Source organism: Stylophora pistillata, chromosome 11, assembly GCF_964205215.1.
Source record: "Stylophora pistillata chromosome 11, jaStyPist1.2, whole genome shotgun sequence".
Taxonomy (NCBI): Eukaryota; Metazoa; Cnidaria; class Anthozoa; order Scleractinia; family Pocilloporidae; genus Stylophora; species Stylophora pistillata.
Window position 1 is genome coordinate 14713707 of NC_142529.1, and position 26875 is coordinate 14740581.

Here is a 26875-nt window from a genome sequence, read left to right on the forward strand (position 1 = left end):
ATTAGGAGTTCATTTACATAGCCAACACAAAGTCCCACAGGCCATTTTGATCACAAAATATGAAGATCAAACTTTTATTGACAGCTAAGCCGGTAGGGGATTTGAGTTTATTTCACAAGGATTATCCTCAGTCGGTGGGAGGGGAAGGGGAGGGGGAGGGGGGAGGTCAGAGTTTAACCTTTGACGATTGACACCATTGACTGATATCAGACTCATTAAACAAACTGAAGACAGCATTCTTTGTCTAGGGGAATTTTGAGGCAGAATTACCTTGAATGGAGTTTTTTTTACCGAATCATTCTCTCCAAGGAAGTTAATCTACGAATTTAAATAGCGACGCGCAGCTTCGTTTTTTGGATGAACTAATAAATATTTCCTTTCGTAGAGACCGACTGATGAGGTACTCCAATTAGTTTTGGGTGGGTAAATATCGTTACGTTTAGCAAATATGTGTCACGATGAGTGATTGAGATCAAAAATTCTATACATCGATTTAAAAGCGTTAGCTTATTGTATTTCAAACAAGTTTTTCAGACGAATCGAAAAGAAGAAGAAGTCATTTCATGTAGTCCGTTTATAAATCCGCAAGTTGAGCAAAAAAAGGAAAGCCTTTTTTTCTTCAACGGGAAGTCGAGAAAACCGCTCTAATCGACAGCGATAGTTAACAACAGGGTTGACCTTATACTTTCTGTTCTTTTGATGCTGCTTATATCTAATCACTGAAAAAGGTACGAAAAGAGTCCTTAAGGATAGCGAGTGAAGGACGGAAATAACTTCTCGAGGAGAAAAGAAACTAATTTAACTATTTCAGTACACATCAATTAATCTGACAGCGTCTATGTGACGGGTGGTGAAACATCTTTCATATATCTTGGCCAAATGTGATAGGCTAGAACGTTTTTAGGAAGTGTAGCCTTAAATAAAACTGCTGTTTAGCTCCTCAGTTTGCTTAACAGTTCCAAAACATCAAAAGGATTTCTTTTCAGCTGGTTTTTCGAGGACATGGGAGTTTTGTTTCACTTTTTCCTCATGTCTCTGGTTCTCCCCCTCGGACAATTCATCCTGGTCGGATGGTAGGTATTGAATCTTGCATTTGTTGATGAGAGACCTTTGTTTTTCTCCTCTAAATTTTTCAGATATACAATTTACTAAAACAGAAAGAAAACACATTTTCAAGGACTGAAACTCTCGTAGATAGAGGCCTAACTAATAAAGTGGCTACATAACTCATTGTCCCCTTTAAAAATTATCTTGATTCTTTTTTACAAAATGCAAACTTAAGCTTACAAAGCTTTTAGTTATGACCGGAAAATATACGCAATTCCTTAACTGGAAATATTTTTCCCTGCTTATAGTCTCGAACTCTTTTGAGACAAAAGATCTACCAAAGCTTTATCAAGGTCCTCCAAAATTAATGAAAATATTTTCGCAAATCCGTAGATATGTCTGGTGCTCCCATGCTGTCAAGGGAGAGCCTATGTTTATGAAAAGCCTCGCACTCAGGGAAGTAATAGTTGATGTATTAACTATTTGGAAAGGAATCGTTTTGAATTCGACTTATTGCTTCCCTTATTTTTTACTTTCTCCAGTGAAATAAGAATCTCCCTTTGGGTACATTATTATTTGCTGTTGTCATATTAGTCGACAGGATTTATTCTTTTCATTTCCACACCCCGAAAACATATTGCAGACAGGTGTTAAATATACCAAAACAGTTGTCCTGTAACTTTTAGAACTCGGCATTCGAGGCATACTATTTCCGTCATGGCACCCTTCCTGTGTTATATATTACGCAATTTTTGGAAGTTTAATGAGGAAGTTTTTCATAGCTAATACAAACAAACACATGACAGGACGGAAAATCCGTGCATTGTAAGTACCTCCCGTTTTCTCATACAAAGCGTTAGAAAACTTTTCTAAGGCTTTGTATGGGACAACGGGAGGTACTTACGGTGCACGCGTTTTCCGTCCTGTCATGAGAACTGTTGAAATGCAGACGAGAAATTATTTTACTTGTTAATGATACGAAAGGAATGCTGACTGTGAATAAATATCTAACTGTGAACGTATCAAAATTAGTTATATTTAACAAATCTTTATTTGGAACATTTTCTTAACTCATTTAAAACCGATGCACAATGAAGCGAAGGAAGGTTTTACACTTCAATAACAGTTTCCGAGGGTTTATTTTATTTTCTTCAATATGTACTCGTTTTATCTAAGACAAATTCAATTGTTATGGAATATGAGAAAAACAAACCAGAACAAAACCAACTAACCACGGAAAATTAAAAATTTGGTCGCGCTTGTTGCATGCGTATCGTGAAATAGACGCGCGCAGGAAGTTTGCAGAGCACGAGAGTAGTAAAATAGTTGCTGGTGAGGCCAAGAGATATTTCAAGACTAAAGTTCTCTCAAAGAATTTACGACCACTAATATAAAGATCCACTAAAATTTTATCAAGGTTATCCAGAATAAATGAAAATATTTTCGCAAATCTGTTGATATGTTTGGTGCTTGCACGCACTCAAGAAAGAGTCTATGTTGATGAAAAGCCTCGCGCTTGGGGAAGTTGAAATTGATGTAGTAATTATTTGGAAAGGAAATTGTTTGAATTCGAGTAACTGCCTCCCTTCTTTTTATATTCTCCTACGGAATGAGTCTCTCTCTGGGTACATCATTATTCGCTGGTGTCATTTTTAGTTGAAATCATTTGTTTTGATTGAAGAAAACTCTTGTGGTAAAATTCTAGCACCGCAAAAACATATTCTCGACAGGTGTTAAGCATATAAAAAAACGCTTGTCTTGTAACTTTTATAACTCGGCAGTCGAAGTTATTAAAGGCTGATAGTTTCTAAAGAAACTGTTTGGGGCTGCGTCGGTGGAGGTAACGAAATAATTTGGATATATCAACAAAGTTGAAATGGTAAATTGGCCACCGTAACGATTACAAAAGCTGACGTTTCGAGCGTTAGCCCTTCGTCGGAGCCGCGTTAGCGTTCGAACGTTAGCCCTTCGCTCCGACGAATGGCTAACGCTCGAAACGTCAGCTTTTGTAAACGTTACTGTGGCCAATTTACCATTTCAACTTTGTTGATATATCCAAATAGTCGAAGTTATTCTTTGAAGAAATATACACCCCGGTGGCCCATTAGGACTTGCGTGCGCGCTCTATCATAATAACTCTCAGGATAGGTGAGGAAATTGTGATTTGAAATAATGTACACAATAGAAGCTACTAAGTTTTTTGGGTACGAATTTTCATCGGAGTTCGGTCTTGTCAAAGTTACACTTTGTCGGTATCATGTTTAACAAATGTGAAGCTATTTGTTTTAGGTGTCCCGTAGAGAGTAAGTGAGATCAATAATCAACCGCCAACCGTAAACAAAGTTTAAAACACAACCAGCTATCATCTGTTAACAAGCTTTGGTAGTGACTTTTTGTTTTCTTTTGGTGATAAGAAAAATAAGCATTAGGGGCTGTTTATAACTAAAAAAGCTATCTCAACCTAGAATCTTTTGTTAACCAAAAAAGAGAAAACATGAGAAGACAGCCTATTTGGCAAATGACTCACCCCGTCACCCCGCTACAACCCCTTAACCTGAAAAACAATTCAATTCAGTCAAAACTAAAAAAAAAAAAATGGTGTCTAGCAAAAAGTATGGAAACAATATCCAATAATATATGGCACTACCTCCCCCCACCTCAGAAAAGGGCTTCACACTACGTAACGGATGCCGTTTTCAGTTCCTTGTATACATATGCGAGTAAACTGCATCTCTGGCATACCCAGACATAAAACAGTTAAGGGATATACCAATAATTGCTAAAAAAAAACTTAGGCAAATGTAGACACAAAAAACAAAGTTTCTTGCCAATAGAATACGCGAATGAACATAAATATGCGTCTAGTTATTAGTACTTTGGCATGAGTGTTTCGTATGAGGCCTTGAGCAATACCAGTCAGCGACGGCAAACTACTCTCCGATTCGTTACGAATCTTCTTGGGAGAGGAGAACACGTGGGTCTTACTCTGCTTATAATGGAGGTCTACTCGGTAGTCATTCACAACCACTTAACCTGTTTTTTTTTTTCTTTGCAGCATCACTCGATCCAAGCCAGATGTTATCAGTACTGTATCCACCCTAATTTTTACCTGTGCTCCCTGTGCGCATAGCCGCTAGTCCGGGGTGTGCAGCCCGTTGAGCAGTCAGAGAGTGTAAAGGCTCTCAAAGGTCACGTCTTTAACACAAAACGGTGAAAAGATCCGTGCCAATGTCTGGTGTTTTGCTACAGCGAGCTCACTTGTCAAAGCTACAATTACGTCAAAACTGGTAAAATTTGTTTGTTGAATAAGGGAACCAAGGAAGCAAGACCTGAGAAGTTTGTCGAAGATGAAACTAGATTTTACATGCCACGGTGGAAAAACAGAGGTGTGGATGCAAAAAACATAGTCTTTATCAGTATTTTTGTATTAAAGACTAGTACAAAAATGAAAAAATGTAACTATATTATGCGATTTGATATGAAATATACCTTGTTGAAATTAATGATCTTTGCTTGGTTAATAAAATGTAAGAGGATCCAGAAAGTAATTGTTATCGAACGATAACCATTTTATTGCTCTTTTTGCCAAGTTTCTTTAGGCTCCATTCCCGAGATTCCTGTGGAGAGATCAAAGCCAGCGAACAAGGGATGGCAGTCAGCGGTAGATATTGGCTAGAGCCTCAGGAAACAAAAATGAAATCCAACAAACTTCTAGTACCTGAATTATTATTACCGGTATCTTAACTTTCAGAAAATACACGAAAAAATAGAATTGGATCAAAGAATGCAAGTTTATATGGGATTCATACTTTCTCTCCAGGTTTATTGCGACATAGTATCATTGGATGAGGCCTGGACTCTTCTCGGTCGGTTTTCAAACAGTGAAAACAAAAGCTGGTGAATGACTCAGGATACTGGTGGTATGACAGTGCTGAAGCCGTAGGAGAAACCGTTGATTCGTCATACATCGTGGACATGATCATCCCAGGGTTCTAACTGGTCAGTGGCAGTGAGCTTAAGATCACGCGCAGTAATGACTTTAGACACACTCCTTTGTTGCAATCGAGAAGGAACTGCCTGAGCGGGCAGACATTCCGCTCCAAAATCACTCGCTATGGTGACTTCAGAAACGGTTTAGTTTGGTCTGCAAATAATTTCCTGTCATTTATGATTTTATGCTTTATCTGACCGTAACTTTCTTGAGCAAGAAACTTAGCAATTCCTTGTAATCAAGAAATCCAGTTAGACAAATCTGGCCTGATGTATTGCGTGACGTGATTATGCCTATTTGTTCCCTTGTTCTGTGACTCTTTTTGAGGGTAAATCAAACTGAAAGAGGTCGTGAAACCAACAAATAGTCACCGCAACAAATTAGAATAAAAGATTACTTTTTCATGGAAAGGAAAGATTGTAGTAGCTGCGAGCATTTCGACGGAGTTTCATCCCTGATTTCTTTCCTAGAATGCCAGGACGACGTATCAAGTTATATGCGTTATTAACCAAGCGTGAGGTCAATATTGCTGGATATTGGACGGGTTCTTTTTTCGCAAAGAAAGGGGCTTATATCCAGCCATCTTGACCGAACAAGCTTGGTTGATAAAGGATTTATTTCAATGCAGAAATATTTCGCAACTTGAAGTGCTACCAGCTATCCAGCGAATTTCCTCGGGTGCAAATTATTTTTTTCCAGCGAGTTAATTTAGGCTTCGAAAGGGAAAAAAAATGAAGAGATAGCAGCGACTCCAATCTTTGCTTTTCATGAAATAAAAAGGCATTTTAAAGGACAGAATTTTCATTTATTTTTGTTGTTTTCAAGATGATGGTGAATGAAAAATATAGAGATACCCGCACACTTGGGGCAATCAGGCGTTAACCATATACCAAACGCTTGTCTTGTAATTTTTAGAACTCTGCATTCGAGGCATATTGCTTTCGTCATAACACCCTTCTTTTATTATGAATTACGCAATTTTTTGAAGCCTAATGAGAAAGTTTTTTCAAAGCTAATAAAATCATAGAGAAAATTGTTGAAATGCAGGAAGAGCAATTAACTTTCCTATAATGCAAAAGGAATACTGGCTGCGAATGAGCGGGAACATCCAAAGTTCTCACTTGACAGGTGGCTAAGAGATAGACGACATGGATGTCTAACCATAAACATATTAAAGTTGATTATATTTAACAACTCCTTATTGGTGCATTTTCATAATTTAGTCGAAATCGATAAAGCGACGGGAAGATTTTAAACCTCAGGAGCGGTTTCCAAGGTTTTTTTCATTTTATTCAACATGTACAGGTTTTATTATAAACAAATTAAGTCACCAGCCACTATAAGTGCACAGACATCAGCTAACGGAAACTTGTTAAAAGGAATACAATCCGGTATATATATTTACAGCCCTTTTTATTCGTTGGATGTCGGGTAAGTACAAGAGTACCTACATCTGCGAACGGACACCTATGGAAAGGAATATAGTCCGGTAAAATATTTACAACTCTTTTTCATTCGTTGGATGCTGAGTAGGTACAAACTTTACTATATCTGCTGGTTGTGTTTCAGAAATATCAAGCGAGAAGTTTATGTTGGATTCTGGACATAAAACAGGAATATGCCTGTATTTTTGTCAAACCCAAATCTCTTCCGAGAGGCGAACAATCTTAAGCTTAGGAATAAATTACTCATTCATATTTAGAATTCTAAATTATAACAAATGTTGGAGTTATTCTCAATGCATTGGTGGTCATTAAAATTTAAAGAAATTGCAGAAAAATAGGGCTAAAATGCATTAATATTCGCATCGCTCCAAGCATGGATCATGGAGCCTAGATTTACACACTTGTAAGTTCGATTCAGAAAAAGCAGATTTCCTTGGCATATAATGTAAGAACCCAAAATATATCACCAGAATGTCAGACGTCATTTCAGGGTACATGTAGGGATGCAATGCAGAGAGCTTTTAAATTATTCAACAGTGTAAACAGTTGTAGACATTATTTTTTGCTGTACATAGTTGGTGCAAAGTATTTACATGTAAAACTTGCCCGCAACTGAATTATTTACTTTTCACGAGAATTGGATACGCTTTTTTAATTTGACTTATCAATGATTCATAAGACTTCCGGTTAATGTCTAGTAGCTGAGTTATATATTTAGAGATTTAGGTTGAGCCCACGACTTTTTTTTTCAATACTGCTACAAATAGGATGGAAACAGAAAGTCGTTAATTTATACCTGACGCAAATTGAGCATAATTTGAGTTTTTAGTGACAATATTTTCGTTTCCAGATCTTCTTTTCAGTGCAATCCTTTTCCCAATGTCAGTAAATATTAGTTACCTCTGAAAGTTCTTGGTGCGACTAGACGATAGCCTTTAATTGATTTTTTCTCATTTTCTCAGCAACGAAATTAATTTACCTCGCCTGTATCTACACAGTGGGACATTAGAAACCAATCACGCGAGATTCTTTTGTGTATTGTGTAAACATCCTTGAGTTCGAAAGCAATCTTCTGTTGAAAAGCTATTTGAATATCGTCAAAGAGGAGGAAGAATAGCAGGCTTAGTCACAATTAGAAAGTACAGACATCTGAAGTAATTCAAGTTTAGTTGAAAGGCGCTTATCGCAAATTTCTAGATGTGTGTTAACTGGCAAAAAGTTCTCAGCTCAAGTTAGAACGGTTTATTATGGATTAGGGTTCTAATATTCAAGAGAGAAAGGTAAAAAGCCATTTGATAACTTGTAATTGTCGAAGTATTATAACATGTTTATGCATGGAGCCAACAACCCTACTGCAAAACAATTTCATAGATATAAGTAGTGTTTTAACTTCAATTGTAATGCAATGGCATTGGAATAAATTAACGTATTATGACAACCCACAATTCCTCTATTCGCTCCGACGAAGGGCTAACGCTCGAAACGTCAGCTTCTGTAATCATTACGGTGGCCAATTTACCACTTCAACTTTGTTGATATATCCAAATTATTTCCTTACTCCCACCGACGCAGCCCCAAACAGTTTCTTTCGAAACTATCAGCCTTTATTCTTAACACTATCGGCCGATTTAAAGAAAATGTGTTTACCATACAAGGTCAAAATAACTATTCTAAACACACTGAAAGATAAAGCAATTTGACAAGGACAGCTTACCACTTTAGCTTTCACGATGTCGTCCAAATGTCCGGGGAGGTCATCAAAATTAGGATACAGAAGGACTTTTCCCTTCTTGCCAGCAATCTTGGACATTGTTCCTTTTTCTTTACGTACGTTTTTACCGACTCCGACAACAATTATGCTCACACCTTTTCTCTGTTGAAAGACAGTGATTCTGATTTTAACAAGGTTATGAGCTGCAACAATCATTCTAATATCAGCTTAACGCACGTGTTCAAATTCTGGAACGTTCTGAAGTTTTCGCGATACTTCTTCGAAAATCAACTTCGGAAGAGAGAATTCAAAGTTTCTCTGGTATAATCTTTGTCGTGTCAATTTCCATAAAACGATACACGAATTATCATTCAAGTTGGTCTGTATTCATTGTTTGGTATGGTATTTTCCATAGCAAAGCGTATTTACGTTAATGTTGTTAGCTCCCCGAATGTGATCGAAAATTAAAAACAAACTAACAAAACTTGCCCTCAAACAAAACGAAGAGCGAAAACGGAATCCTTTCAGTTAAACTGGTCTGTTTGTTTTTTTTACCTCCAACATTTCAGTGGAATCCTCAAACGGAATCTCAGGTCGTTTATCCCTCTTTGACTTTTAAGGTTTTCCATCTGTAAACATGATTATGAAGTTCTTAGCATCTGGCCTGTCTCCTCCTTGTTTGGTAAACAACTCCCTGGCGGCAAGATCCATGGCAAGGTCTGTTCGTGTTCCCCAGGCCTTAGGTCTCACGCTGACTGTCTTCTGAACAAAGTGCTTTAATTTGTCTTCTTCGTGGTATGACTCATCGTTGAAATTGCTTTCGATAATGCCTTCCTTTGCAAAGGTTATTAGAGCAAAATGATTTCCTGGCTCCGGTTGTTCAAAGGGCGGATAACACTATCCAGCGGATAAATCGCTATCCAGCGGATAAGTGTTACCAAAACGTACTGCGCTCTCCACCGGATAGAGATTTATTCAGTGTATAGCGTTATCCATCCTTTGAACAACCGGGGCCTGACGGGTAAACACCTTTCTTTTCCACCAGCTCATCGATGAGTTTTATCTTATCACTGCGTTGCCTGGAGTTCATACTTCGTGATACGTCAGCCAGAATTGCGATATCCAGTATTTGATCTTTACAGCCACCTACCGGTAGTAACATGATTAATTATTAATTATTAATTATTATCCTTTTGTGAGTCGACGTGCAAACAAAGTTACGCAGTCTGAGGAAAAACTTCGTGTCTCGTATGTTGCGCATGGTCACAGCAGAGATTAAAGTTGGCCTTTAAGATAGCGCACGACATAATTGTACTGAGCCGATACACTCTTAGATATCTGTTGCGTATAATTGGGTCTGATGTTCACGGGAAAAATGCAAAATAACAAACCTTCTGCCTGAGATAAATCTGGGGATGAAAATGAAATGAAATACTATTCATTATAATACCCAAAAACAATATAAAATAAAATATTGATGCTGGTAGCGTCCTAAATGATGTGGTCCTAAGGATCTCGAGGGCAACTAAGAAACAAATATTTTTTAGAACAACTAGAATCATAACAAAGATGTTAGAGCGCAGACAAAGCGTTAAAGACTAGTTTGACCGGTGACCAACCCAAGGCAATGTGACATTGTGGAAACAACCCTACAGATCTTTTAGAAACCCGTATAGTTATGAATAGTGATGATGATGATAATATAGATAATGACCATGTATCAGTGACTGTCAATAGCGTTTGATCGGTTTGTTTGATCTCCCCAATAAGATGTCGGTTGAAACAGTTATAATCTCTTATGATAACTCGAACCCTGCTAGCTCGAATCATATTCCTTTCCATTGGGAGTTTGAGTTAGCGGAGTCCCTTTGTAGATGATTCCTCTGTACAAAATTTACGCATAAAATGCTTCCTACCTGAAGACAGGGCCAAAGTTAAGATGATACAGACCCAAAAAGTTTCCATTGTCAACAATTGCTCGAATTCTGGAAGAAAATAGCAGTGAACATTAATTCAAAGTGTGACATGTGCATGCTTTAATTTATGATTAGATTCCATGCATGATGAACAAAATTACTATTGCAAATATCACCCACATTATGGAGCCCACGGCCCCTTCATTAAAATTGATTCTACTACATCAAACCGCTGGTCACTTTGTTTGTTGGCTTTTTCAGACACAACTCACCAGGTGTGATATTCGCCGGAATGAAAAGCTTTGTTGAGTGACTTAGAATATGATTAAATCTGTTGAATTTTGTGATGACCATACGTCATGCCAGTTAAACTCCAAACTACAAAACGGTCTCTTACAAAATGCTCATCCTCTCCAAGTTCTTTACCATAATATCAACATTTGACATTAACCAACCTGGTTACCTTTCATTGACGACTACACCGAAGATGTGATGTTTTTAGCATTAAATCCTAAGCGATAAACGTGAGAAAATTTCGTCGAATTATCCATTACGCGATCTAACTTAACCTGTCATAAATGCGATGGTTTGTTCTTGAACAACAGGTTTTTAATGAATACTTAAGAATCGTTTCATTTTTTGTTACTATTTTCCTCATAGCGAAACTGATGACTAGAAGGGCATATTTCTAAATTCGAAACTGTCAATAGCCCTTTTTACAGTTCCCGGCGCCATATTGGATTTGTAACCGCGCAAACACGATAGCGAGGCTCCCGGTGACCCGATGCAGGCGTCGTAAAGAATTTTGGTTGATTTCTCAAGTGTGTTGTCAGTTTCTCGAGTATTTTTAGAAATGAATGAAATGAATGAATGAATGAAAGTTTAAGCACCGAGGAAACGTCCCCTGTTACTCGAAAGAGAAGAGGAAAGTATTGTGCAGCTTTTGACTGTAATAATAGCGCCTACGACATTAACGGAACGCGAACAAGTTACCATTTCTTCGAGTTTCCTAAGGACGCTCAGCGAAGAAAACGGTGGTGTTCCCTCATCAAGCGGCGACATGGACAGGATGGATTTGTCGTTTCCACTTCCACCGTTCTTTGCCATGAACATTTTCGAACCGAAGATATTTCAAAAAAACTTACTGGTCGCTGGATTTTAAAGAAAGGTTTGTGATATTTCGGTCGTTTGTTGTGCTTTTGTTTTGTTTACATGACAACAGTGCTGAGTGCATTTCGCATTTAAACTATGAAAAACTAAAAATGCGAAGATATTTTGGTCTTTTTAATACCAAGTAGCCCTTAAAGTTTTTCCAAATCACAGACTGTGCTTGTATTTTTTGAGCGAGTATTGTTTACATTGTATGTTAAAATTTCTGATTATTTTGCTGTGTCTTGTTTCGTACACATGAGCAGTGTTAAGCTAAGAAAATGTAAAATGTTTGTATTGTTCATATGTGTGTTGTTTATTGTGAACTTTATGAGTCCAGTGTTTCATAATGTGTTATATGTTTTGCTGGACTTTAAAAGTAATAAATTATTGCAGCTTAATTTATTATTTGTTTATTAATTAATTTATTTATTTATTAGGTGCAGAGCCTTGTCTTTTTAGCTGGACCTTGGGAAAGAAGCAAAGGAAGGCACCAGCGGAAAGAATGCAACAAGTAACCGATGAGTCAACTCCAGAGTCTGTTGGAGAAGCAGTGTCAGCATTGCATGTTGGAGCCTACAGAGCATTTTCCTCTGATGAACCCTCAACTTCTGCTGCTGGTTCATTGTCACAGTTTGATGAAAATGCTGTTGAATTGGAGAGTGAGACCCCTCAAACAGAGCCTGATATTTTCCTTGAACTGCAAAGAAAAATTGCCTTACTTGAAATTGAACTAGCTGACTGCCAGGAAAAGCTCTGTGAAGCAGAAAAGGAAAAAGCAGTGTTACTGGAACAGCAATTTTCACTCGAAAAAATTAAGGATGACAATGCTGCGGTTTTATTTTACACTGGCTTCCCAAGTTATGATGCATTGATTAGCATCTACAAGTACATTGAACCAAAGCTTGCCAAAATGCAGTATTGGAAGGGCAAAAATCTACTAAAGGAAAGCCAGCCTTATCAAACTGATGATAACAAGCGTAAATCTGGCCCTTCAAGAAAGCTTAGTTATCTGGATGAGTTTCTTCTCGTACTCATGCGACTGAAGGCTGGCCTCTTTGTGCAAGACCTTGCCGACAGATTTGGTATCAGTACCAGCCTAGTATCTAGGATTTGTATCACCTGGATAAATTTGTTGTACTATGAAATGAAGGAACTGTTTCCATTCCCCACTCAGGAACTTGTCCGCAAAAACATGCCAAAGGAGTTTGCTCACTATGCCACAACCAGGATCATTCTAGACTGCACGGAACTTTTTATTCAGCGGCCTTCTGCTATGCTGGCCCAGTCAGAGACATGGTCCGATTATAAACATCATAATACCTGGAAGTTGCTAGTTGGGGTAACCCCAAATGGACAGGTAACTTTCCTGTTAGATCTCTGGGGAGGGCGTGTGTCTGATAAGCAAATAACAAGAGAGAGTGGAGTATTGGATTTGTTGGAAGCGGGTGACAATGTCATGGTAGACCGAGGATTTGACATTTCTGCAATTGTACCTGCTGGTGTTTCAGTTAACATGCCACCATTTCTGGCCGGTCGTGAACAAATGACGGCAGCTGAAACCGAAGAAACTATGAGCATCGCTTCAGTCCGGATTCATGTGGAGCGTGCTATTGGCCGCATTAAGACTTCCCACATTTTAGATGGCATTTTACCGAACACCTTAAGCCCTTATGCAACACAAATTGCAACTGTCTGTGGCCTTCTGACAAATTTTCTACCCCCTTTACTGCCACCGGCTAATAGCTCATGATTCCCACTTAAGCTTTCATATAGTGAGTGTGTGTATACATTCTGTAATTTTAGGCTGATTAACAGGCAGGCTGCCCTGGTTAGCTGGGATGACTTTTGTTCAGTAGCATGGCTACTTGGCAACAGCTTGAAAGAAAATGGCGTTTTTAAAGGGACTATAACAATATCATTGTCTGCATGTTAAATAGGCGGAATGTTTTTCTACTTTTGTTGCATTTTACAAGTGTGACAGAAGCCCAGCTAGCCAGCTCAGCCCGGTTCATGTAATCAGCCTCTTAGCTTCCATTAGTTTCATACTCTATGTAACCATTGGGATTTTGTACCACTGTCTTATTAACCAACCAGGGGGTCTGTATGGGAGAATTTTGACCTTGGTCATGAGTACAGGCTGAATGAAGTGAGATCTGTACTCATGACCAAGGTCAAGATTGTCACATACAGACAGACAACCTAAGCTCGGTTAATAAGCTTTTTTTTTTCTATGGAAAAATCTGACATTCCTTTTGAGACACAGACATAATTAATATAAAACAAATAATCATGGAACCAAGTGTTTACTTTATTTCAGTAAAAAATGAAATTACATGTATTTTTTGCACTGTTCATGCTTAAAGAAAAGAATGGTTTTGAATTTTACCCTTAATATTTACAAGTATTCATTGTTCACCTCATTTTTCTCTCTGAAGTGTTAACTTTAAACCACTTCTTGAGCTTGAATAGTGCCCGAATGGAAGCCAACCACCATGTAGGTAAAGGACCTTTCCTCTTTTCACTCGTGCGGTCAGCACCTCAGGAAAAAAAGCCCTTCGATAAAAATAATCAATCTTTGGTAACAAGTCATCGCGCCATTTGCTGTTATCAAAGTGAATTTTTTCAATAAACAGTGGCATGTTTTCTCCAAAGCACACTACTAAAAAAATGCCTTCAAGGGGTATGAGGGAACAGTACAGCTGACCTTGAATTTGACAAAAGTAGTTGTGGTTCCTTTTCAGTTGAACAGACCCATCAGCTAGTTTTTACAGTAAAAAATTCTTTGCTTTACAAGCTTCATCGACAGTCATGCCAGCTTTGCTGAAAGGAGACTTGATCTCCATCCCCCATTTTTCACCAGTGTCCATTATTGTCACTATTCTGTCCAAGCTTGCGCCGAGGTATGGTTTGTCCTTTGACAATGACAATCCCGTTTCCTCCACCTTTACTCTGATTCCATCCTGACCCATTTCCTTTATAAATAAATTTACAGCTTTTTCTTCACTTTCGATTCCATATTGGACAGCTTCAGTTGTAAAGTTACCATAAAGTATTGCCTTTATTTTATTTGACTGCTCCACTTTTGTTTTGGCAGCATTTCCAAAATTTGATGCTGTTAATACAGTTTTCCTTTTTTCAAACCAAAAATCGTTTTTTGATTGCCCTCTGGTCAGCCTCTCAGTTTCCTTGATCTCCTCTGGTGTAATGGTTAGGCTCGTAACATGTTCATCGATCATAGTTTTAAAGCGATTAGTAGCTATGTCATAGCTGTCGGTGAAGGCAACAGTTTCCTCGACTTGCTCTTCAGTCTCTTGAAGGGTGGGTTCCTCAGAACAGTTTGATTTTAGGTCGTGAAAGAGGAAGAATGAGCTTGAAGGCAGACAGTTTTGGAGGTTTTCGCTTAAAGTTTTGAACCCTTCTGCATCCCTGTTGCGCTGTTGTGGTGGTCTTGGGTCAAAGTTTATCAACTTTGGCTTGAGGCGGATGTTTTTCTTTCCAAACCTTATTTTTCTTATTAAGACCTGGTCAAGGGGTTTGGCTGCAACGCTCTGATTGCGTGGAACAACCCATACAGAAAGACGCGATGTACAAGACAGAGGTTCAGGATGATTTTGATGACCGCGTCTTGTGAAGTCTTCTAAGGCAAACAACACACCTCCTATATGATTGCACTTTCCTTTTCCTTGAATGCCAAGCCCCGCAGGACAGGTACAGGCTGAGCGTAATATATCACACTGAGGTGTGAACTCCACGACCACGCGGTAAGGCGACTTTTTCATCGATGGCACAACAGTGGCTTTCACGTACGTCTTGCCATCATAGGATTTGCTTTCCAGCCTCTTAACGTTCCCTTCAAAGAAAAATTGATACGACTTCAATTTCTTGTAGTTTGTTCCCTTGAGAACAATGTGGCGGTACTTGCGAGTTGACACAACAAGGTAGTCGTAAAGCTGAATGAAATTCAGCTCGGGGAGCTGACGCAAATCAGTGGACCATCCGAGAGCCGAGATTCTTCGTAAAGTATCATCATACTTGAATTCGCCTCCATTTTCTGCAGTACTTTGATCATTCTGAGGAATATTATCGCCAGTTTGCTGTTGATTCTCACCCGGTCGTAGCACATTACGCATTAGAATAGCGTATACCTTTAACACCAAGTCCGCTTTAATTCCGCCCGTCGCTTCCGAATTTGAACGTAATATCTCCCTCAAATCTTTCACTTTTAACTTCTGGATATCCTCTAGCGTTGAAATCTCCTTATCTTGGTAAACAAGCACCATTTTCGACTGTTTTCGAAGCGATTGAACGTGAGAAGCCTATTGCGATCAGCTGTATTTACTGCTTTTGTATTACGCGGGTCACCGGGAGCCTCGCTATCGTGTTTGCGCGGTTACAAATCCAATATGGCGCCGGGAACTGTAAAAAGGGCTATTGTTATGAATATTGTTAAAATATAGGAAACGGGTGACTTAAAGGTCACGGATTCGAACCACTCATTTACATCCCTGAAACGTCATGCCAACCAGGTGGGCTTCTGAAGTGAAGGACTGTACTCCGATTATTTTTTCACTTTTTTTTTTTTTTACTTAATACGTATCTTTACCATCGTTTCCTATTCGTCGTGGGCTGTGACGGGTCGCGAAAATGTTGGGAACGCTTTTGAAGGTTTACTAAAGGTTCTTCGCAGCTGGAGTGTGTGTATCACGGCTCGGTGATTTTCCCACAAATTGAAATCTCCTCTCGGGTCGTTGATCACAGAGAAATGAAAGAGTACCCAAGGGTGTTCTTGCATTTTTATAGGGCAGCATTTCTGGGTGGTTCTAGGGTCATTATCCTTTAGCTCCAATTCCTTGTTGGATCAATACTATCACACTCTTCCGTTTGCTTGCTCAAAAATACACATAGTTTCAAGAAACTGGATGATCAATCGCTTCTCAACAAATTTTAATCACGATTCGTTTTGATGCGAGGCTAACATAACAACGAGACAGCTTCTTACAAACACTCTTCTATCTAGCTTAAATGACTCAGACCTCCTTGTAAATGAGAATGTTGACCATGTTCCTTACACGTATCATTGAATCATAATCAGTACGAAGATTACGTTTTTTGTGCAGTTTTCAATAAATATGACCATCCAGGTTTTTTAGATCGGAGATGAGATTACATTTACGCCTTTTTATCAACTTTAATTTACGCTGGTTAAGGACTTAGCATTAAACCAGTTATCTGAAAGCTGTTTCCATCTCATCATAGTAAAATCAAACTTTTCTAACCCTGGTTACATCGTAGAGCACACTGCACCATGGAGTGGATGTTTTACCCTTAAATCAAAAGTCACGTAACAAGGACATTTTTCGACAGCACCCACCAACAGTTACGTCCATATGCTTATGTACTTGCAATTGTTTGTTGGGCTGGAACACTATTTCTCGGATAATGGAAGCTTCAAAGAGGTACTAGTGCAAAAGAATGAAAGCAAACGCACTTTTGAAATCTTTTTTCGACAGACCCCAGGTGAAACGGACAATTTAGCTTAGTTTCGGGAAGTTGACGGATTTAAATTTATGCGAAATACCCGACTGAAGAAGTGAACTTCTAAAGAGCTATTTGTGTCAAGTTTCTTTTAAGAACTTCCGTCCACAGAATGGAATAGATCTCCCTTTTGGATAAAATTAGTATTCTCAGACTGAAGACAACAGAAAAGAACTCCGTAACTGGCTGGGCGTAAGCAAAACTGAAGAACTGCTTGATTGTTTCCTCAATTGAACTTCCGTTTATCGACGGTAACGTGCGGGAAAACCTCGTTCTCGACTTCTTTATGCCGACTGAAGCGAAAAGGCAAAGTTGATATTTTGGAATTAGTCCGGAACAAACTATTAGTGAGAGAGCATGAGACTTACCTTTCAAGGTGTAATAAACTGATTTCGACTTCAAGCAAATGACGATAAAGATGAGTTCCCACAACAATCTTTTCAGATGTGTCTCCTGCGTATGTAAAATTAAATTTTTATTATCTATTCCTATTGTTCGCAACATGATAGGCTGCGCCATGATCATGACATCCCCTCAGAACTCGACAAGCTCGCAGTCGGGGTCGATAACGGTTCGGTGATTTTCTAAGAAGTCTCCCTGAGGGTACTTGATTACCAAACAAAAAACAGCTCAGTTGATTAACTCGGGAGACTATTTAGAGAAGTGTTTATCCCTCAAGAAATTTGAAAAATAACAAGAGAGCACTCCCCTATTTGCAACATTAGGTAGGAAGGGTGGCAACGGTGATCACTGTCAAAATTAGTCATTGTATCATGCTGTTTAACTTAATGTTTTAGACTTGTAAATTGACACTATGCTCTTTGTATTCTCCATCCAACGATTCTCTTATGTGTTTTGTCAGCTATCGTGCACATCAACAGTAAAGTCATCCACAATTGAGTTACACATCTAGCTATTGTTGTTATTATATTGGGCGAATTCGTATCATGCTTGCGTCGAATCCTACATGGCATTCACTGGACAAAAATTGAACGTCTAAGCATAATTAGTAAAGGAGACTGCTCCCTCTATTAATTATGGTCTGAGGCAGGGAAATTGTTACTAAGCGGACAACATATATGCTCGGGGGATTTAATATAAGAATTTGTGAGTATTAGGGAGAGAAAGTCTAGTGATATTATGGGTTTCTTGAACTCAAATTTCAGTTTAGGGGTGCAAGTCATTCATTAGTCCATAGTTAATAGAGGGAGCTAACTATGATTAGTCAGTGGAAGTCGTTTGCCATTTCTTCGTTAGCTGTTTGGGGATGGCTGTGACCGATGTATCTCTTCTTCTCTTTATAGTATTGCAAAGAAGCCACGAGAAGCTTTTCATGTGCGCGATATATAAATATTATTATTATTACTCTACGGACTGACGAGGGAAGTATTTTCAATCTGTCCACGAAAAATATAGCTTAAATGCCAGAGATGATAGAACCCACTGAGTAGCCTTATGCTCAGCGAGATATTTGGTTTACAAAAGTGAGGTACATATTGGAAATATCTTGGACATGGCTGTGAAAAGGTCCCTGCCATCTTGTTTGGAGAGATGGAAAATAGGGTTCTTGATTCTGTGGACAATGTTGTCGATGGTTCATTGGATGTATATCATCATCAGGATGTCACATCGAAACTGAAAGAATTCAATATTGTCTGGGGGTTTTGTATCTAGTGTCATTTAAAGTGACAAGAACAGTCAGAGTTACAAAGAGAGTGACGGTGTCACTGGAGGCGAAAAAGAGGGGAAATAGACAATGGGATTGAAAGGGAGATTTACGGTGCTATTGCCAGTTAGATAAACAGAGGTAGTGACAGTGACAATGAAAGAGACGGCGCCACTGACAATGGCCGAGACAGTGAGTATTCAAAATGACAGTGTCTAACGACGATCGCTGGCCCATTTTCCCAATCTCTTTGCCGCAGCGTTCATTGTAGGTCGAGCTTTTGGCTCGGCATCTTCATCTCCGAGATCTTCAACCCTGGAGTATTTGGTCGTGTCATAAGATCCCATGTCGAGCAGGTGCAGACATGTCTAAAGGGGTAAGCAATAAAATAGGGTTATTCATGAGCGTCACAATCTTCTCTAACGTCAAGTCAAGTAGAAAATGAAAATGACCACCTCAAAGTACAGAAAGGACCCTCGCTTTAAAGACACAGAAGGTTGGGCAGAGAAGGTAAGTAGAGGGAATGGCGGGAGGGATGGAGATTGATGGGTTCGTTGGCACGAGAAATCTTTGCGTGCTTTATGTTTAAGAGTGTTTTTGTGTCAAAAATCAAATAACATTGATAAACTAAGACAAATAGGAAGAAACGTTACACTAGCAGGAGCCTTCGAAATGAAAGCTTAAAGCACCAGAATTCCCGCAAGCAGCCCCAATAGAAGTCAGATGAACAATACAATCCCAAATCACTTCAGTTAATCAGTTAAAATCGGTGGTCCAGGAAAGGTTAAATAATCACTGAGCCCTAAGTGAAGGACGTGTTCAAATCATGCTACAAACCTCTTCACGAAGGTAGGTATCCATTCTTTTGCGAAGGTTTTCAAAGGGAGGACGAAAGTCGGGGTTAAAATTCCAGCATCTTTTCATTATAGCATAACTGGAATTAAGGAATGAAGGTAAATACAGGATTGTGTTTTAATAATTAAGTGATAACCATCAACCCAGAATCTTGAAGCCTTTGCCATATAATGGTTAAATGTTAAGAAATGTCTGGCTAGAACAACGGGATATTGATATTTTCAAAAACTTTGAAAGCGAAAAGAAAACCCTTAACAAAACCAACTAATGGCCATTGTTAACTTTTTTCATTTAACAGAGTTCAATAACGAGAGGAGAAATCAGATTAGAGTCAAGACAATGTTTTTCCACGAAGGAGGAGGGGGGGGGGGGGGGCAATTGGGGGATTTAAAATGAACCACAGTGTTTTATAACTTGATGAAGCAAGACTCACAGTTTATCATCGACATGATCGGGCTTTGGAAGGTTGTAGCCACGTGTGACCTGTGCAACTACTTTGCCTTCTGACCATCCGTCATAAGGAATTCCTCCTGTAAATGAATAAAAAATGTGCCTGTGATACTCCAGAATATTTTGTTAAAAATATTGAGATTTAAATCAGAGAGATTCACTTCTAGTGCTTGATCAGAGCATTCGAAAAAGAGTGTTTCCTAACCTGATACTTATTGAAATTGATGACCAATTTTCTATTACGTAATTGGTAAGAAACGGGAGTTGTTTGTCATTTTAAAGTCGCACAAAAAATGATACCCGTCTTGTGTGATAGTAAAAGCGAGGAAAGTCCCGAAACAACAGAGATTGAAACTTCGACAATCTAAGCATGAGTCATCAGTGAAGTCAATTTTGGTAAGACAAATCTATTTGTTACAACTCATCAAACTAGCGTCGACCAATGCAGTCTGACAGGCATTGACAATGACTTTCGAGTTCCACATACGATACCTACAATTGACGGCCCGGAGGTATAAATATTTGTTATTTTGTTATTGAACATAGTTTGACTTACCAAGGGTAACTATCTCATACAGAACGATTCCGTAAGACCACCTGAAAAATATTTCAAAACAATATTGCCAAGTGAGAGTTGTGAAAGATAAAAAGCCCAAGAGATGAGCTTCTCAGTGTAAGACTATACGTCATACATACACGTCGCTCAAGGTGGAAAGTCCAGCAAGATTTCCCAACAAAATTTCTGGTGCAGTCCATTTAATTGGCAGACGGCCCTGCAACGACAGTCAGTGCTATCATACCGGTTTATTAGAAAGGACATTTTGCATGCAAACAATCGTAAACACTACGAATTGTTTGGCACTTCAGGTGGGCGGTACACTCCTTCTAGGACTTTCGAGTGTCAAAATTTAGCAGTTGTCATAAATTTAAAACAGTAAAGTCAACCAACTCAGTTGCTGTGGCATAGCAAAACGTGGGACCATCTTTGCAGTGAAGGCGAATTTTAAACAGAGTTAGTGCTAACCTTAGGAATTTTTTTGCGAGTGGCACTGCAAAAAAGGTAAGGCAAAAAAGATCTTCTACCTTTTTGGCATTTCCATGACCATATTTGAAGTTTTGATATGCCATGCCAAAGTCGGTCACTTTGCACACATAGTTGTTATCAAGGAGGACGTTTCGAGCTGCCAGGTCACGATGAATTATCTACCAAAAGAAAAAGATCCAAAATGTAAACCAGGGGAAAGATTATGTAGATGTTTGCATGGTTTTACAATAAAATTCAACCGACAGAAAAAGTTACAATCATACAAACTCAACTACTTTATTACATAACGTGTAATAGGAGCGACTCAAATAAACAATACTGACAGTAATTATCCTCAATAACTTACTTAAGCCCTCTACAAACTACAGTGTATATCTTATCTCGCCACTACCTCAATTTCAGAGTTTCCTGCTAAATTCCATGAGATGAAAAGTCTTCCACAGCAGCTCTCTCTATCTTAGTATAGCGTTCAGACAGGCTGTCTTTTCCGACAACAGCAACAACTCCTACTACACGACTGAGTCCTTATATACATTTAAAAAGTATTCCGGAACATTCCAAAAGCTTACAATACAAATATTTCGGTAGTATTACATCATAACCACAAAACCTAACAGAATATTCTAGAGGGTTCAACAGAAAGTTAATGCAAGTAAGTCCTCTTGATACTTATCCATATCAACGGGCGGTAAGAACTATTGTTCCTAGGGTTTTCGTTACAGACCAAAGAAATACCAAAATCACTGTGACATCAGATGACCCATTAACAATATTAAAAGAATCCTTGGCCTTCAGAAACATTCATAATGTCAAACCTGCTTTCAAAAATGTCGTTTAATTTAGATTTATCGATATTCAAGACAATCAAAAGGTATAAAAATTCTTACTATTTATCTGAGGCAAAATTGAATGTAGTAGCATTTTGTTTACTTACTCCCCTTGATCCAAGGAATACCATACCAGCGGCGATTTGTTTGGCAAATAGCACAAGGTCGTAGTTGTCCAAATCTTGAGCTCTTCCTTCTCCAAGATAATACCGATCCTTAATTCCTCGGCACTTTCTCATGTAACCAAGCAGGTCACCACAAGGCAAGTATTCCATGATAAGGATTGGATGAACTTAAAATAACGCACAAAAGGAAAAACAAATCCAACAAAAACAATTAAAACAAACAAAAGTAACAATCTCATACTCAGTCAAAATGTAACTGCATATACCAAGAATTATGCCTTAAACTGAATATATACCTTGTCTGGTAACGCAGCCAATGAACTTCACTATGTTGGGCTGATTGCTTTCACCAAGAATTTTTCCCAGCTCGATCTCTCTCATCAGACATTTTCTTCCTTCCTCCCCTGCAGTGGCTACAATAAAAACGATATGCTTTATAACGAGGGAAAAAACTTATTGACGAATTTTCTCGCGGTTAACAATAGAAAACTTTGAGTAAGGATTTAGACCTCACATTTTAGGAGGTCTTTGAAGCTCAGTTTGTGGCGCTCACACCTGCGAAAATGGAACTGATTAGCGATCAAATCCTTTCTTACTATTGAAGCACAAGCTTACTATCTTAAAATGCTTCATTTCTTCTGAAACTTTTATTTTCGTTATTATTAAAAATGACTTTGCATGAATCTCTCAGGGTGCCTTAGTTGACCCATGATAAGCAACCATTGGAAGTGCGAAACAGGCCACCCTTGGCTGTAAAGTATTTATCTACGTGATTTGAGGAGAGATAGTTAACTTGATCTTACGTGTGAAGCATTTAGCAGCAACTGTGCGATTTCCAGGCCTCCCATTTGGAGAACTAAGAAGAGCTCTCCACACTGCTCCAAATGCCCCTCGCCCAATGACCTCTTGAAGCAGAACACGCTTCACTTCAATCTCCCATTCATCCACTTCTACATTCAACAGTTCCATCTCAACTGCCTCCCCTTGATTAGGACTAAATATTATGAAAATCAGTTTCTATTAAAAATCAAAGTATATGTGATCAAGAAAAAACAACTAAGGAAAAGTTTTGAGTTTCTAAATTAATTGACCATTTCTTTAGTCTATGGAATAAAAATCACTCTGAAGTTGGCAAAACCTTTTCTTGTGCACAAAACTAAAATTTCAGAATATCTCGTACGTTCAGACAAGGTAAGAGCCACTTACCGTAAATATTGAGAATCCGTCGTAATTCGTAATTCATTTTGTTTTTCCTAAAGGACCCTTTTAATGAACCTTTGTCGAAAATTAGATGAAAAAGTTCTATCGCGCCTTTTTTTTCTCGATCCGAAATATCGAAAAGTTCAAAATACACCTAGCTGGCCGTGGCCGTTTCCCCCCCCCCCCCCCCCCACCCTCGCGCAATGAAAAATTATGAATGAATGAAATGAAAAATTGGAATGGAAAATGAAATGAAAATGGAAAATGGAATGAAAAATTATGAATGAATTTGACCTATATTTTACCTCTACGAAAAAGACGCGAAGCATTTTACTTCAACGGGTCACTTTTCAGACTTAAACGTGATAACCTGCTGAGAGACTTTTATTTTCAGAGAAACAAGGATGGAGGGAAACGGCCATCTAGTCGTATTTTGAACTTCTCGATTTTTCGGAGAAAGAAAAGCGCAATAGAAGTTTTGATAAAATTTTTCAACAGGGTTCAACAAAAGGATCTTTTAAGATTAATTAAATTAATTACGAAATTTTTCAAACATCGACTGATTCTCGATATTTATGGCCAGTGGCTCTTAACATCCATAATGGAATGGTTGACATGACATAAGACCCCAACTTCAATGTGTTTTTTAGTCAAATACATTCCAATTTACCGAGTAGAGGTAAAAGGTAAACCAATTAACTTACAGAGCCATAGCAGTGGCTGCAGTTTCAGATGATAAATCAAGAAAGAAATAAAGGAAAAATTTCTCCTTAACTTGAGTATTTCAATAAAAATGTTACGCACTTAGGTGGTGAAGGGAGTTTCTACAAAGCAGTTAATAACAATAACAATAATAATTCATTATTAATGAAATCAGTGGTTTACTCAGAATTCTTTGTGCCATGAAGTTCAACGGTTTATGGTAGATTACAAATCAGAAACAATAAAAACATGCCAATAGTAACCAAAATGTTTTTTTTCTTCTGCAAACCGAGATGATATTAATACCTACCTAATAGCAAAATTAGAGAGAACAATTAGAATATGGAGTGAAATAAAAGTAAGCAGAAACTAGTCCAATTTTTGTTTCTGACACAACTGTTCTCTGGAAAAGTTACTAAGAGCAAGATATGAAGAATGAGTCTCACCTGTCCTTCGGCGCTTCCAAAAATACCAGCATACGAGCAAAATAACAATGACAGCAGCCATTGATCCAACAATATAATACCACACCAGGGATGGACTCCTCGCAGCTGTTGGTATAAGGTAAACACAAGGTCATTAGCCAAATGACAAAGCTAGCACATGTGATCATGATAATGGAAAGGTTTTTACTCAGTATTACCCATCCTCCCTGGATTCTGTCTTTTGCTAGAGTTTCTCTGGCTCATTTTTATCAGTACTGGCTCATTTACTATTTCATGGCAGACATTCCAAGAAAGGTTAATCAAAACTATGGTGTAGAAAAAATAACAAAATAACCATAAAGTGAAGTCTGTTAACAAGCAAAGTGGCCTATCAAGCCGGCGCTTAACTCTGGTTTCAGTAGCATGAAGCTCTCAGGAGTATTTCTACTCCCTCCTGCTAGTCCATTGCAGGGTTACCTCCCATAATAGTGACAAATAACCTGCTTTTTTGCAAACTGGATGAAGAACAATTCCCATTACCCAGTAGGAAACAGATAATCATGATGATACTGCAAACGATTATACCGGTATCTAAAATTAGGTTCTACTGCATGTAAGAGGCTAAGGACCCAAATCTTCATTCGAAACTCATACTTACCATAAAAAACAATAACAACCACAACAATGGAAAAAAAAAGCAGCCAACAGCATGATTAAAGCAAAGCAAAACTTTCAGGTTACATTTAAGTTGAAATATTCTTTGATGTTAAATAATAAATTGTTTTTAGGACACTACAATAATGCCAGCTTACAGTTGACATTTATTGTTACATTGGAGCTGGCCACATTTCCTAGTCTGTTACGAGCTTCACAGGAATATACACCACTGTCCTCCTCCACAACCTTTGCAATATGCAGGTAACCTTTTTTCTCTTCAAATTGCGTAAAGATGTCCTCTCTCTTCTTAATTTCCTCTCCATCTTTTTTCCAAGTGATATTTACTGTTGCTTTGTTGACAATGCAAGTTAACCTAAGCTCATCACCTGAAGTGAGGGTTGGATATGGTTTTGGACTCAATTCCACAGTTGGTTTTTCTGTGTAGAAAAAGAGATAATGTGCATGTATACGAATCTTGATTTTTTATGGAAAAAAAAATACGTTACTCTCAGTACCTTAGTAAGGCAATTATCATGGACACGAAGCAATCCAAAAGTGACCCCCTAAACAGAATTTCCAGGATGCTTCTAAGTAACCCCAGACCCAGCCCTTTGTTGCTATAAATAGTCTCATGACATGTAATGTGCCATTCAATGTTACAAATCGTTGTACTGATAAAAGTCTATTGGATTAAAATTATCACAGTGACCATGACAAACGGTCAAAGTGATCATATAAAAAAGTTATCTCAAACAATTGTTTAATAGCGTCTGCGTAACAACTAAGCTTCCCACAACTCATCACAGTATTTTTCCCAGATACCTTCCACCCAAGTTAGTATTTCAACTCTTTGACTCAATTTTCTTGGAGAATTTCCAGGGGTATCAAGACTCTATCTCAAAACAATTATTATAAGAATCAGTGTTAACACACTGTCAGTTATTTTTGGTCAACCTTCAGACCAGCCAACATTTACACCTCATGTTTTACCTATTAGCAGGGAAGATAACATCAAAGAAGAAAGAATTGTATACTATTATTGTTAAAGGGGATCCATCACCATCATTACCCTAATGGCTATTAAGTTTCAATAGCTACTGTTACCATTATTAAACTCATCATCATCATCACTGTCACTAGTATCACTATCATCATTATCATTATTATCATTATTATCATTTGACCTACCAAAAACTTGAAGTGTTGCAAAAGAACTTGTTGTATTAGCTTTGTTTTCTGCTGTGCACTCGTATGTTCCTTCCATTTCTTTTGTTGTTTGCAGCATTTCTAGGAATGATTCCACAAATAAGTCTCGCTCAAAATTGCTTTGATTAATACCCGATTGGAGTTTACCGCTATTAAATGTCCACATTACTTTTGGTGTTGGAACACCTGAGGCACGGCAAGTAAAGCTGACAGGGTCTCCAACAATAACAGATTGGTTTACCGGAGACAATAAAATCCGAGGAGACACTGAAAATAAAAAGAAGACCATGATCTTCAACCAAGGTTCTTAAGACACAACCAAATAACCACAACTAATTTGGCAGTAATTAGATGTAAGAGTAAATTTGGAGTCCCCTAACTACACATATTTACAGAAATTATTAAAAGAATCACCACCACACAGTGAATGGGAATTAAGGTCAGGAGGATATTATGAATATTTCGAATGAGTAAGCTTCCCTCAACCCTGAACGATAGTATTAACATGAAAAGAGTAATTTAGTATATTATGTACATAATACTTGAAATATCATGAAGTGTGCAAATAAAAGTCAAATTTAAAAACAAATGAATAAACTTCGTTTGTAGAAATCCTATTTAAATATCTAGCTTAAACAAAAGCATGTTAAAAAATTACAGGCACTGACTGGTCAGACCACAGCACCGGGGGCTACGTTCCCTACTGTGCACTCTTTGTGAGAAGTTCTTGAGTTCTTTAGCATCCCCTTCCTAACCAGTACAGAGAAGATGAGGGAGACAGGGCCTACAGTCTATTGGCCTTATCCGTGAATACTAGAATGTCTAACTATTCACTAACATCATAGCACATTCAGCACATTCTCCTAGGTTATTTAAAGATCCTCAGTGGTGGTACGGTCTAAGATTGAACCCTCGACGTG

At 38.2% G+C, this 26875-nt stretch overlaps 4 protein-coding genes across 7 annotated transcripts in view; 1 reads left to right on the forward strand and 3 right to left on the reverse strand.

The window, feature by feature from the left end:
* LOC111319115 (inactive tyrosine-protein kinase 7) overlaps window positions 1-26875 on the reverse strand; it is a 344836-nt gene that overhangs the window by 286867 nt on the left and 31094 nt on the right. The window contains exons 16-28 of one of the 2 annotated variants that reach the window (XM_088739652.1): window positions 25938-26222; window positions 24905-25186; window positions 24114-24218; window positions 23670-23685; window positions 22569-22759; window positions 22062-22178; window positions 21748-21932; window positions 20852-20971; window positions 20465-20541; window positions 20325-20365; window positions 19752-19848; window positions 19301-19397; window positions 17545-18831 (exon numbers count right to left, since the gene is read on the reverse strand). The exons of the other annotated variant lie outside the window; for it this stretch is intronic. Of the exons in view, the coding sequence (XP_088595778.1) occupies window positions 18679-18831; window positions 19301-19397; window positions 19752-19848; window positions 20325-20365; window positions 20465-20541; window positions 20852-20971; window positions 21748-21932; window positions 22062-22178; window positions 22569-22759; window positions 23670-23685; window positions 24114-24218; window positions 24905-25186; window positions 25938-26222 (1766 nt within the window). The 3' untranslated portion in view covers window positions 17545-18678. Of the gene's footprint in view, window positions 1-17544; window positions 18832-19300; window positions 19398-19751; window positions 19849-20324; window positions 20366-20464; window positions 20542-20851; window positions 20972-21747; window positions 21933-22061; window positions 22179-22568; window positions 22760-23669; window positions 23686-24113; window positions 24219-24904; window positions 25187-25937; window positions 26223-26875 lie in introns of those variants that run through there. 2 annotated transcript variants of the gene reach the window in all.
* Window positions 514-17396, reverse strand: LOC148720204 (uncharacterized). 3 transcript variants are annotated; one of them, XM_088739711.1, is made up of 6 exons: window positions 17166-17396; window positions 10111-10179; window positions 9586-9603; window positions 8750-9340; window positions 8198-8356; window positions 514-1148 (listed from the first exon to the last, which is right to left on the reverse strand). In XM_088739711.1, exons 1-4 carry the CDS (start codon window positions 17320-17322, stop codon window positions 9183-9185), a joined length of 402 nt encoding a protein of 133 aa, XP_088595837.1. In that variant the 5' UTR covers window positions 17323-17396; the 3' UTR covers window positions 514-1148; window positions 8198-8356; window positions 8750-9182. The 3 variants fall into 3 exon arrangements, with proteins under 3 accessions (XP_088595837.1, XP_088595836.1, XP_088595838.1); XM_088739710.1 differs by lacking the exon at window positions 514-1148 and adding an exon at window positions 6369-6505; XM_088739712.1 differs by lacking the exons at window positions 514-1148; window positions 9586-9603 and adding an exon at window positions 6369-6505.
* Window positions 10652-13605, forward strand: LOC148720205 (uncharacterized). The gene is made up of 2 exons (XM_088739668.1): window positions 10652-11278; window positions 11700-13605. The coding sequence occupies exons 1-2, from the start codon at window positions 10981-10983 to the stop codon at window positions 13010-13012; spliced, it is 1611 nt and encodes a 536-aa protein (XP_088595794.1). The 5' UTR covers window positions 10652-10980; the 3' UTR covers window positions 13013-13605.
* LOC148720206 (uncharacterized) lies at window positions 13550-15690 on the reverse strand. The gene has a single exon (XM_088739670.1). The coding sequence runs from the start codon at window positions 15540-15542 to the stop codon at window positions 14028-14030; it is 1515 nt and encodes a 504-aa protein (XP_088595796.1). The 5' UTR covers window positions 15543-15690; the 3' UTR covers window positions 13550-14027.